We start from the raw sequence: 13,272 nt of genomic DNA on the forward strand, positions 1-13,272 counted from the left end.
CACCCCAACCCTCCCGGCCCCGGGTCCCCGGTGTTGGGCGGTGCCGGAAGCCCCGGCAGCCAGCAACGTTGCCGCCCTGGGCTGACGCGGCGTCTCCCCCTCCGCCCCGAGCAGGACCGTGGTCATGCCGATCGCCAGCGAGTTCGCCCCAGAAGTGGTACTGGTGTCCTCGGGCTTCGATGCTGTGGAGGGCCACCCCACGCCCCTCGGAGGCTACAACCTCTCCGCCAAGTGTGAGTCAGGTCTGCGGGCGGCGGGTATCAGACGGGCCGCGCGCGCACCAGGTTCCCCTCTGGTGGCTGTGGAAGGAGACTTAGCCCCAAAACCTCAAAGACATCTTACTAAAACCACGACACCGGCTCCCCAGAGAGCATGAGGCCTGCAGCAGGTGTGTAGCCAGAGGGCCAGCAAGCCTGGGGCCTGCCCGCTGCTGCTGTCAGCTGGGGCCAGGTCCCCCTCCTCCTGAGGGCTGTCATCCCACGCGGGGCCTGTGGGGGGGCCGGCCCTAAACACTGTGAAGACAGGAAGAGCTGAGAGCAGGCTCACTCCAGTCAGGGGAGGAGAGACTTGTGCGTCCTCTCTGTCTCAGCAAACCATGCAGGTGACAGCGCCCCCCACCCCACCCTGGCACCAGCTACAGAGGCCTGGACGCCCCCACCCCGACCAGCAACCTGGGGGTTGCAGTGGTCTGGGTGCCTGGGGTTCCAGGGGAACAGGGGAGGCTTGTCAGGGGAGCCTGTCCCCCGCCCCCACGTGGGGAGAACGTGGGTCAGCGAAGAGGAAGCCCAGCAACAGAGCACAGCCTCGCAGAGTCCACCTGCCTGGCAGGGAGCCGGGAGGCTGAGTCCCAGACAGACGGCACCAGTGTCTTCCACGCCCAGCGAGGGGGGCCCACGCCCTGAGTGTTTCCTGGGGTCCTCGCAGTCCCCTCCAAGCCAGTGTCACTGTTGCCATCGGAGACGAAACCGAGGCTGGGGGGCCCCAGGGCCTCGCTGACACCCAAAGCTGCCCGGGGGCACAGTCCAGCCTCGGTCCTGTTCTGCCGAACACCCGCCTCTGCCGACGAATGGGGTCAGGCGGCCTGGCTCCCCAAGGAGGGTCATTCTTGTTCCCCATGGGGAGGGTGTTGGGCTGAAGTGCAGGGACCGTGGCTGCTGAAGAAAGCCAGGTGCAGGCGCAGGAGGGCCCTAGAGGGGCGCACGTGGTGGTGACACACGCATGAGTGTATTGACACACCTGTGCCCCACACTTCGGCCGACTGGAACGCCCTGGGCTCTGGGACAGACGTGGCCAGGCCCCAGCAGCTGCCCACCACCCTCCTGTCTCCCGGCTTCTGTGGTTCGGCAGGCAAGATGGGGGCTCCTCCCCACCCCCGAATGAGATGATTTGCAGCATTATAAAATCAAAGCCCCGAAACCATAATTCCTACTCCCACGGAGATCAAAAGGAATCCCAAGCCGAAATCCTCCGATGAATTTATCACAAGCCAGCCTGGCTTCCATTAGGTGTCTGAGTGCCAGTCCCGGGCCCTCAGTAACGCGATGCAATGCACCCTGGGCGCTTTGATCCGCTGCCAGGCGCTGGCGCCGCGGCCCGGCCTCACCCGCCACTTGCCTCTCCCGTGTCCCCTGCAGGTTTCGGGTACCTGACGAAGCAGCTGATGGGCCTGGCCGGCGGCCGGGTCATCCTGGCACTGGAGGGGGGCCACGATCTCACAGCCATCTGTGACGCCTCAGAAGCCTGCGTCTCTGCCCTGCTAGGGGACGAGGTAGGAGGGCCCCGCCCTGCCCGCTGTCCCGCGGCCTGCACGTGTGCCACTCGCGTCCAAGAGGAGGCTTGCCCGCCCAACAGGACTGTCTGGTTGTGGCCGGAAGTGGGTGGGCAAAGGGACAGTTAGAAGCCGTGTCTCCTGAGCAGACGGCTCAGCATCTGTCTTTTAGAGGCGCTCACCTTGACGTGGGGCTCTCACGGGAACGCCTTTTCCTGGCTTCCTCCTCGCGGATGGTCGGTTCTCTGGGACGTCCTGAAGCAGGTCCTGGGGGAGGTGTCCCCATGCCATCTCGGGGACTGGGGCGTGGGCCCGGGTGCCTGTGGCTCTCCTGCTGCTCTAACCCTTGGGCGACGCCCAGGGCTGGGTTCAGCAGCCCGGCCTGACAGCGGGGCTCAGAGGGAACTTGGCAGGGTTCCATGGAGGGAGGCCCGCTGGGAGGGAGCTTTCCAGGCTAAAATGCCATCAGGCCAGGATGCTCACGCTCACTGGCGCTCCTGGTGGACAGAACCACCCGGCCTCTGGGGGCGGGGAGCGGGTTGGGGGGAGGACAGGGGTGGGGATACTGCCTGGGTCGGTTCTGAGAATCTGAAGTTCATGACAGAAACCCACTCTGTAGCTTCCACCTTGGATTTCAGAACCAAGCTCTTCCTGAAGCTTTAAATGCATCCATGGCCTTGGACAAGAGGCCACGTCCCAGCCTCCTGACCCCATCAAGGGAGCGTGGGTGGTTCCCACACCCACCACATGGCTTTCTCTGACTGCTTTTCCCACGGCATTGCCGTAAGGGGCCAAGGAAAGAACCGCTGGTGTTTGGGCAGCACTGGCCAAGTGACCCGGGTCGCTAACTGACCCACTGCAGGACAGGGCCCAGAGTCCACACTCCCCAGACACAGAGGGTCTCGTGGGGGCCTTAGAGAGGCGCAGGCCCACCCAGGGACACCTGGAGGCTGCTCCCCTCTCCAGGACCCATCAGACGAAATGGGGCTTCTCCATGTCCACAGAGTGCATGGACCCTCTCTCAGTAGGGTCAGGGTTACCTGGTGCTCACTGCGGGGATCTGAGACCCCCGGCATGGAGGGCAAGAGGCAGAATCTCAGGGCGGCTACCTGTAAGGCCTGCCTGCAGTGCTCCCTGAATCAGGCGTGTGCTCCCTGGCCCGGGCGTGTGCTCCCTGGCCAGGGTTGTGCTTCCTGACCCGAGCTTGTGCTCCCTGACCTGGGCTTGTGCTCCCTGGCCCGGGCGCATGCTCCCTGGCCAGGGTTGTGCTCCCTGACCCGGGCGCATCTCCCTGGCTGTCTGCTGGGACAGGCCGCTGGCTGGCAACAGGGGTGGAGGTGGTAAGCTTGGGTGGGCAGGCACCTGGGAGGGCTCTTTTACTCCTGACAACCTCTGTGTGTCCTGGATGGTGTCCATTGTAATCTAAGTCACACCTGGGTCCAGGGGCCTGCTGGAATCCCCCCTCTCTGGTCGCTTGTTAGCAACACGTCTGGATATTATCTGGCAAAGACCCGCCTGCTTTTGCTTTCCAGAGTGTGCAGGGCTCTTCACCTCTCCTCTCTTCCCATAAAGCGATCCCCCCACCCCTTTTACTAGGAGAAGGCAGCTGATTTATATATTCAACACATCTTGAGGGCTTTTGATTCTGAGAGCCAGCTATTTTAAAATAGCGGTAGAGAACTCTTCTTACAGCTCAGCTGCTCGTGCTCTTCTGACAACGTGTTCCTTTGGTGAAACACATCAAAAAGCAGGAAGCCCTAGTTTTATCGAGGTCTCTTAAAAATCTTTTTAATGCCGGAAAGTTGGAGGGAGCCTCACCCCTCGGCCTTTGATGAGGCTGATGCCGGGTGCGGTAATGGCTCACTTCGGGGTGGGGGAAGCCGACTGTGCACAGCCAGTGTTGGGGGCGCCCGCCCATGGGGGTCAGCAGAGGGGCGCATGCGGGGCTGGGCCTGGAGGGGCTGCCTCACCCCAAGAGCCATCATACTGACTACTGAACTGGAGTTGTGTGAATTGACTATTGAACGTGAAGCCATTGTATTGACTAGTTTCAGCTTCATTCCATCTGCAGCCCTTGGGGATGGCAACAGTGAGATGTCACTTACGGGAGCCGGGTGGGTGGTGTGCCGAAGAGCTGCAGCCCAGGGCGGGGCCCCGGGCAGGTGGGAGTCACTTCCCCTGTCACAGGTCGCCCCCATTTTCTATTTAGCTGTGCAGCTTCTGGGGGTCAAATGGCACCGTCTCATTGAGCCCAAGTTCAAGACACCGGGCAGGAGGTGGTGGGGGATCAGGTGGCCAGCAGCCGCAGGAGTGTCCCTCCCTTGTCCCGCTGCGCTGCCTTGCCAGGGCGCAGAGTGAGGTGGCCCCAGGGGGTTAGAAGCGGCGGGTGGACGCAGGAGATGCAGGGCTGACCAAGCCCGCTGTCAGCTTCCAGCCCGCCAGGCTCCCCCTGCCAGCTGCGGTTCACCTGTGGTCACCTCACCAAAGCGGCCGCACGCAGGCCGTGAGGATGGAGCAGGCTGTCCCCCAGTCGTGTTTCCAGGACACGGCTTGTGCTGGGTCGGGGAGGTGGGCTGCGTGTCCAAGCTGTGCCCCCAGCGTACCCGTCAGCTCCCCACCCTCCCCCGAAGAAGTGGCCCTGAACCCTCTGCGGGCAAGAGGGGACCCACCCTGGAGCGCCTGGGCCTTCTGCTGCGGGGGATGAGAAGCTGAGCTCGAGGGGGGACCAGAACCCACCTCAGGGGCCCCGGGAGCACCCCGCCATCCTGGGTGCACGCCCTCCGCTGTCCTGTCAACGGAGCCTCAGTCTTTTAACCTTTGTCTGAAGGAGTTGCGGTTTTTTGGCGCCATGTGGTTCATTTTCGCTAATGTTTAAAAACTGTTGAAAACCAGCCACATCCTCCAAGCCTCTGCGCCATCACTAGGAGGCTCAGGAAACGCCATGTGGCCGGCCCCAGATAATCGCTAAGTCCGGCCCTGTCACCAGATGCAGTCCACACACTGAGGCCGCAGAGCCTGAGCAGACAGACAGACAGACGTGCAGACCCTCCTGCGGGGGAGGGGACCCCACTCACCGCCCAGCCCCGCAGGGACCCCGAGGAGGGGATGTCCCGGGAGGGCTCAGGCCGGCCCTGGCGGAAGCGGGCTTCCCTGAGGTCCCCGGAACAGCTCGGCCAGCAGGTGGGAACCACAGTCACGGGTGACTACAGGCGGCCCCCGGCCCCTCCCCAGGGGAGCCAGCAGGGAGGCTGCGGCTGGGCCTGAGGCTGGAGGACTCAGGAGAGGAGGCCAACCAGAAACCAATCTCTGGAAGCGGTCCTGGAGAGGCTGAGAGAGAAGAGAAGACGCGGGAGAGCAGGCTGGGGCAGCCCCCGGGCCCCCATTGCGCCGAGTCCTACAGGGCCCTCTGCCCGGAGGATCCTCAAGACGGGGAGAGGGGATCATAGAGCCAGCCTTCGGGCAGGGGATGCGGTCGGCCAGAGAGCCCCAGGGGCCCCAGGGGACCTCGTCTGTCTCCTTGGGAAGAACGCGGGGGCCAGGGCACCTGCCGGGGTGGCCGGGCGGCGGGACCTGGCGTGAGCCCCTCTGTATGGGCTGGGGGCCCGGGCTCCATCATCTCTCGTGTTCCCGGCGGCCCAGAGATGCCCACCAAAGTGCAGTTTCTTCTTCTGGAAAATGACACTCTGACCTGGGTTCGGCCAGGATTTTGTAAGGACCATTTTCTTTGGTGCTGTAACCTCTGGTTTCTGCTCGCTCAGGGTCTGATGTGAGCTCTTGTAAACTGCAGAGTAGAAAGCCACACCTACACCCGGCACTCTGCACAAGGGTTTTCTTGCACACCTTCCCCAAGGCTGGCTTTTTAAAGGCCGAACTCAGGACGACCCCCCTTTCTGATTCGGTCGTGGGTTGTGACGTGGAACACACGTGAAGTGAACATGCCCCAGAGCGGCTAGGGGCTCCCGTCTGTCACTCGGACTCGGCGTTACTGTTCTCTTCCAAGTGAAAGTGAAGTCGCTCAGCCGTGTCCGACACTTTGTGACCCCGTGGACTGTAGCCCACCAGGCTCCTCCGTCCATGGGATTCTCCAGGCAAGAATACTGGAGTGGGTTGCCATTTCCTTCTCCAGGAGATCTTCCCGACCTGGATCTCCTGCATTGTAGGCAGATGCTTTACCATCTGAGCCACCCGAGAAGTCCTCAAAGCCTCCCCAGCTTGGCTCCTTCCAGACACAGGCAGGCAAGTGAAGGCTCACAGCCTGGCTTTCCGAGCTCGCACGGCTGGGCCAAGAGCAGAATGGTGGCCCTGGTTTGCTCTCCTCCTGGGGCCACCGGACGCCTCCGTGTGCCTCAGATCCCTCTGCCAAGCCCGATTCCCTGCTCCCAGTCACACCTGCCCCCCAGCCCCTCCCCTGCTCAGCACAGCCTGGCCCCCTCTCCCCACCTTCCCTGTGGCCCACTGTCCTGGCCCCTGCGTGAATGTCACCCCTCACCCAAGCCGGCCCCACAGACCCAGGCTGCTGCTCTGTGAGGCTGGGCAGAAGTTTGTCTCTTTTGTTCCCTGATGTTTTCTAAGTTTGTAGGATGGATAGTGGTTGGTTCTCCCTGGGCTGCTCAGTGATGTCTATTAAATGAAAAATAAGACCCCAAGTAATGAGAGATTTATATATTTTAAGAGCTAGAGCCTCCCCTGCTGCCCAGCCCTTGTGTGTAATGTGGAGGATGGATGCGTGCTTGGGGCAGACTGATGCCCAGGCTGGAGACGGGGAGTCGCCACAGAAATGGTGGTGGGGGCAGACGGCAATGTGGTGCTCACTGGACGTGACCCAGGTAGAGGTGCTGGAAGAGGGCCATGTAGCCCCCTGGAGGGTCAGCCCCCATCCATGTCCAGGGCCCCCTGGGGAGGTTAGACGTGGGGGTCCCCCCAGGACTGGGAGCAGCAGGACCAGGTGGAATTTTAGAAAATTCCTGGTACCATGCTCTGACACACCCCTCTGCCTTCAAGTGATGGGCAGTTTATGGAATGAATTATTTTCTAAAGAACTTTTTTCTTAAAAGGGATAAAATCATAGCAAACTATCAAGAGTTGTGCTGCAACAATAAGGCCACAGCTGTTTATGCCACAGTGAGGACCCCAAACCTGAAAGGCGTGTTTTCTGCTCCAGCTTCTTACCCACAGGGACCTGGGCCCTGCCCTTGGTGGCTTGCTGACCTGGGTGCTTAAGGACACTCTCGTCTTCATGGGGACACCCCGTTTTCACAGGGGCCTGCAGGTTCCCGGAAGGGCTCCCCATGTGTATCTGCTCTCTGGCCTGGGACTCACCGGGTTGGCCCAGGTTGGGAATTACATCAGGGTCCCACCCTGTGCAGTCAGCCGTGGCCAGAGGGCAACTGCATCCCTGAGGCAGATCCCAGTGGAGGGAGGGTAGTCCCACGTCAACGAGGTGGCATCTGAGTGTTTGTCCCTCAGGCCCTCAGTAGTGGGGGACCAACCTCAGCAACATGGCATCTCACATTTGACACTGCCAGTCTGCAGGACAACACAGCACCCAGTTCAGCAGGGGGTCACTTCCTCGTTCTTCAGAGGCTGAGCACCTTTTCATGGGTGTCTTGGCCACTCAGCCTTTCTCTTCAGGTTTTTTGCCCATTTTTCTATTAGACCATGTTTTTCCAATCTATTTTGGGGGAGAGAATTGGTTGGATGGGTGGGTGGGTGGATAGATGGATTGGTGGATGGATGGGTGGATGGATGGACAGATGGGTGGATGGTTGGATGGATGAGTGGTTAGATGGATGGATGGCTACATGGATGGGTAAATGGACGGATGGTGGATGGATTGGTGGATGGATGGATGGGTGGGTGGATAGATAGACAGATGGATTGATGGATGGATGGATTGACAGATGGATGGATAGATGAACTGGTCGATGGATGGATGGTTTGGTGGATGGATGCATAGATGGGTGGATGGTTGGATGGATGGGTGCATGGATGGATAAATGGGTGGATGGTTGGATGGATGGTAGATGGTTGGATGGGTAGGTGGATGAATAGACAGATGGATTGGTGGATGGGTGGGTGGATGGTTGGATGGATGTATGGGTGTATGGATGGATAAATGGATAGGTGGTGGATGGGTGGATGGAAGGATGGATGTGTGTGTGGATGGGTGGATGGATGGATTGATGGATGGGTGGGTAGATGGATAGATAGATGGATTGGTGGATGGATGCATGGATGGGTGGATAGTTGGATAAGTGGATGCATGGTGGATGCTTAGATGGGTGCATGGATGGATAAATGGATAGTGGATGGGTGAATGGATGGATAGATGGGTGGATGGATGGATTGATGGATGGATTGGTGGATGGATAGACAGAAGGATTGGTGGATGGTTGGATAGATGGATGGATTGGTAAATGGCTGGATGGGTGTATGGATGGATATATGGATAGTTGGGTGGATGGATGTGTGTGTGGATGGGTGGATGGATGGATTGATGGATGGGTGGGTTCAGTTCAGTTCAGTTCAGTCGCTCAGTCATGTCCGACTCTTTGCAACCCCATGAATCACAGCACGCCAGGCCTCCCTGTCCATCACCAACTCCCAGAGTTCACTCAAACCCACCTCCATCGAGGCAGTGATGCCATCCAGCCATCTCATTCTCTGTCGTCCCCTTCTCCTCCTGCCCCCAATCCCTCCCAGCATCAGAGTCTTTTCCAGTGAGTCAACTCTTCGCATGAGGTGGCCAAAGTATTGGAGCTTCAGCTTTAGCATCAGTCCTTCCAATGAACACCCAGGACTGATCTCCTTTAGAATGGACTGGTTGGATCTCCTTGCAGTCCAAGGGACTCTCAAGAGTCTTCTCCAACACCACAGTTCAAAAGCATCAATTCTTCGGCGATCAGCTCTCTTCACAGTCCAATTCTCACATCCATACATGACCACTGGAAAAACCATAGCCTTGACTAGACAGACCTGGGTTGGCAAAGTAATGTCTCTGCTTTTTAATATGCTATCTAGGTTGGTCATAACTTTCCTTTCAAGGAGTAAGCGTCTTTTAATTTCTTGGCTGCAATCAGCATCCGCAGTGATTTTGGAGCCCAAAAAAATAAAGTCTGACACTGTTTCCAGTGTTTCCCCATCTATTTCCCATGAAGTGATGGGACCAGATGCCATGATCTTCGTTTTCTGAATGTTGAGCTTCAAGCCAACCTTTTCACTCTCCTTTTTCACTTTCATCAAGAGGCTTTTGAGTTCCTCTTCACTTTCTGCCATAACGGTGGTGTCATCTGCATATCTGAGATTATTGATATTTCTCCCAGCAATCTTGATTCCAGCTTGTGCTTCTTCCAGCCCAGCGTTCCTCATGATGGGTGGGTAGATGGATAGATAGATGGATTGGTGGATGGTTGGATGGATGAGTGGTTGGATAGTTGGATAAGTGGATGGATGGTGGATGCTTGGATAGATGGATGGATGGGTGGGTGGATAGATGGTGGATAGCTGAATGGATGGGTAGATGTGTGGATGGATGGATTGGTGGTTGGTTGGATGGATGAGTGGTTGGATAGATGGATGGATGGATGATGGATGGTTGGAGGGATAGACAGACCAATGGACAGCTGGGAGTACCCTCTTCTCTATAAAAGTGAATGTAGGGTCAGAATAATCCTGACTGAAAGGGCTTTCCTGGGCCATGGGTCTCCTTTGGGTAAAATTTTTAAGTGACTGATTTTCTTTTTTTTTTTTAATCCCTTCTTGAGTAAATTTTGGAAGATTACATTTTACCAGGAATTTTTTCTATCTCGGCCAATTTTTCCAAATTATTGACTGAAGTTAACAGCGTTCTTGTACTGTCTTTCATCTTTACTGTTCCTGTAGCCATGGTCCTTCTTATCCTAACATGCTGATCTGTGCCTCCTCTTTGATTTTCATCACCAGCCCTACCAGAACTTAACTTAATTTTTCATTTCAGTTTTAAACGATAAAGTAATCATGTTTAATATATTAAAAGTAAGATACTAATGAATGATGACCCAGAAATCGCTGAAACTGAAATGGGATATTTGAAAGAGAGCCAAATGGAACTTCTAAAAATGAAAACATGTTAGCAGAAAATAGAAACTCGGTGAGATCAGCTAGAGAGAAGACTAATAACCTGGAAGGGATGTGTGTGTGCTCAATTGTGTCTGACTCTGTGCCACCCCACGGACCGTAGCCTGTCAGGCTTCTCTATCCATGGGATTCTCCAGGCAAGGGTACTGGAGTGAGCTGTCATTTCCTTCTCCATGGGATCTTCCCCACACAGAAATCAAACCCTCATCTTGGCAGGAGGATTCTTTACCACTGAGCCACCAGGCAATCCCACAAACTGGAAGCAACAGCGGAAGGAATGAGGCTGGGCACAGCCCAGAGACGAGGGGCAGAAGGGGGCCTGTGTGTCTGTCCAGCGTCCCCACCGGAGTGAGGAGTGGATGAGTAAAAGTGCCAGCAGCCCAGGACCTTTCGTGATGGACGGAGGCACCATCCCGAGCTCTGGAAGGCAAGGGGGCCCAACCCAGAGAGTTAAGAAAAAGCTTGCGTCCAAGCTCACCTGAGCAACTGCAAGACCACAAAGACAGACAGGAAACTGTGTGAGTGGCCCGAGGGAGCAGACAGGCAACCGGCAGGAGCAGCGTCAGCCAGACAGCAGCCGCTCCACAGCGAAGGGGGCGGAAGACAGCCAGACAGAGCAGACAGGCAACCGCCAGGAGCAGCATCAGCCAGCCACCAGCCGCTTCACAACGAAGGAAGCGGAAGACAGCCGGGCGAGGCCTTTTGTGACAGGAGGAAGAACCTGCCAGCTCAGAGCAGACAGGCAACCGCCAGGAGCAGCGTCAGCCAGACACCAGCCGCTTCACAGCAAAGGGAGCGGAAGACAGCCGGGCGAGGCCTTCCGTGTCAGGAGGAAGAACCTGCCAGCCCAGAGCCGCAGGCCCAGCAGGACTGTCAGCGCGGGGCTGGGCGTGGGTGGGGATACAGAAATAGAGTGGGAAAGCTCGACCCATGAGACCTTCTCCAAGGGAAACTGCAGGAGGGGCTTCAGGCAGAAGGACGACAGCCCAGGCAGCTGTCTGTTGAGGAAGACGGGGCGTCAGTGCAGGAAAGCCCGAATCAACAGGCACTCCAGGGAACAGTAACAACGATGTCAAGTCAGTGAAAGTAAAGAAAAAGCAGGTCGACAGGGAACGGGCCGGGCCCTGGAGCCGGGGCTGCCTGTTCAGCAAATAAACACACTGGACGCTAGCTGCAGTGCGTCTGTGAGAAGCAAGTGCTCTGTGATCAGTGTAACCCCGAGTGCTGGGTCGTTCTGCGGCAGACACCCGGTGCGCCCCGTGGCCATCAGACAGGCGGGCCGGGTTCGCCTCCCCACTCCACCCGCTGCAGGGACTTCAGGGAGAGCTCGGAGCAGAGATGCTCACACCCTTCTGTCTACTTTTTCTCTGATCACTGGGAGAAAACCCTGAAGGGCAGATGTGGTTGTCGCTCAGTCGTGTCTGACTGTTTGTGACACCCTGGACTGTAGCCCACCAGGCCCCTCTGTCCATGGGATTTCCCAGGCAAGAATACTGGAGTGGGTTGCCATTTCCTCCTCCAAGGGATCTTCCTGACCCAGGGATCAAACCCACGTCTGCTGCCTGGCAGGCGGATTCTTTACCGCTGAGCCACCAGGGAGGCCCACAGTGGGGATATTCAAGCCCTGTCTGTAAAACCCTTGTTTACAAGTGTGATGAAACTGATGTTTCCGAAAAGTCATCATCCTTCCCCTGACGCTGTGCCGTGCATCCAGCGGTGGAGCCCACGCCGCCACCCCTCTGCGCCAGCTGCCTCTGGACACCAGCCAGTGTCCTGCCCACACAGGCACCCACAAACGTACTCCGAGAGCCTCTTAGGGGAAACACCTTAAGGAAAATAAGTCTAGTTTTGTGAAAACTTTATGTAATGCCACAACCACCTTTGGCTTTTTCAAGCTGTCTTCTCTGTTAGCACGTGCACGTGAGGGAGACGCTGATCCAGACGTCCCATCCGAACACGCACAGGGATTCTATAATCCGGATGTCCCATCTGAACACGCACGGGGATTCTATAATCCGGATGTCCCATCTGAACACGCACGGGGAGTCTACTGACGGCCTCGAGTTCACCGTGTATTCTTCTTTCGTCCCCAGCTCGATCCTCTCCCAGAAAAGGTCTTACAGCAGAGACCCAACGCCAATGCCGTGCGGTCGATGGAGAAGGTCATTGAAATCCACAGTAAGTGGTGTGGCCCAGGGCTCAGCAGGGAGACCCCCAAGAGAGGGGCCCGACTCCACAGCCCTTCTCCCACCCCGGCTCTGCCCCCGACCCCCACCCCCTGCTTCTCTCTCACCGCCAGCAGCATCCCCAGGCCCGCGTATTCAGACCTGGCTTTCAGGGCGAATGTGATGAGCCAGTGACTCTCCTCTCACCCCTATTAACATCCCAACAACCTACCACAGCCGGGTCACCAGCTCTGCTTTGTGGGGCAAAAGTGCTGTGGTTCAGGGGGTGTGTGAGGTCCCTTCTCCAGGCTCCCTGCTGACAGGCTGGGACCTGCACCGAAGCCTGTGTCCTCGGGACTGGCCTCTGCCCTTGGACCAGCGGACCCCGCTCCATCAGTTCAGAGCACCCTTGGTCCAGAGACCAGCCCTGCCCCTCGAGTGGCCGGGCCCAGGAGCCTAGGGGCTGCACACAGTCAGGGACTCCTGCCCCGCCCTCGTCCTGGGGCAGTGGGGTGGCCCAGTTGTGAGTGTCCATGTCCGTGGGCGGGACCCAGGGACTCCCTGCTGTGCACTGAGCTCCTGGCCTCCTGAATGAGGAGCCCCAGGCCCAGGAGACACCAGGAGGCTGCCTGCACCTACCCCCATCATCTCGGGACTCCAGCTGGAAGTCAGGAAGTGCCAGTCCCAGCTGCCCCACCCTGAGGGAGGGACCCTCCTGGGAACCCACCCCCACCCAGGTGTCCTGCCCCTGAAGGGTCCGGTTCTCCTGGTCACGAGGAAACTTTTCCAGACTCCCACCCTCTGTGAGTTTCTAACCAGGCCATCTCGTGGCTTCTGTCTCTGGAGAGACTTTGAAGTCTCCAGCGATGGGTGCTTGCTGCTGGAGCCCTGTGGGCCCAAGCACAGGGTTGGGGTCCCGTATCTGAGCAGTCACCCCCGCCTTTCGCAGGCCAGTACTGGCGCTCCCTGCAGAGGCTCGCCTCCACCGCGGGTTACTCCCTGGTTGAGGCCCAGAAGTGTGAGAACGAGGAAGCCGAGACTGTTACTGCCATGGCCTCGCTGTCTGTGGCCGTGAAGGCCCAGGAGAAGAGGTAAGCGGGGACGCTGGCCGGCCGTGGGTGCTGCTGCCATCTGCGGGTGAGCCAGCTCTTTGCTCCCGGGTGTCTCGGGCGCATGTGCTGGCTCAGCAGGGCCGGGAGTGGGTGTCCTCACCCTGGCCCCAGG

The 13,272-nt window shown here is 58.2% G+C and overlaps 1 protein-coding gene across 12 annotated transcripts in view; it reads left to right on the forward strand.

Annotated features, from left to right (window-relative positions):
- The window catches only part of HDAC4 (histone deacetylase 4), a 288,194-nt gene that overhangs the window by 270,009 nt on the left and 4,913 nt on the right, over positions 1 to 13,272 (forward strand). For all 12 annotated transcript variants that reach the window (XM_055401686.2, XM_088835054.1, XM_055401687.2 and 9 more), the window contains 4 exons: positions 115 to 233; positions 1,635 to 1,768; positions 11,977 to 12,061; positions 12,998 to 13,139. In XM_055401686.2, the coding sequence (XP_055257661.1) occupies positions 115 to 233; positions 1,635 to 1,768; positions 11,977 to 12,061; positions 12,998 to 13,139 (480 nt within the window). The remainder of the gene's footprint in view (positions 1 to 114; positions 234 to 1,634; positions 1,769 to 11,976; positions 12,062 to 12,997; positions 13,140 to 13,272) is intronic.

The sequence above is a fragment of the Moschus berezovskii genome, chromosome 4 (assembly GCF_049115385.1).
Source record: "Moschus berezovskii isolate FMDL1 chromosome 4, NW_MosBer_1.0, whole genome shotgun sequence".
Classification (NCBI taxonomy): Eukaryota; Metazoa; Chordata; class Mammalia; order Artiodactyla; family Moschidae; genus Moschus; species Moschus berezovskii.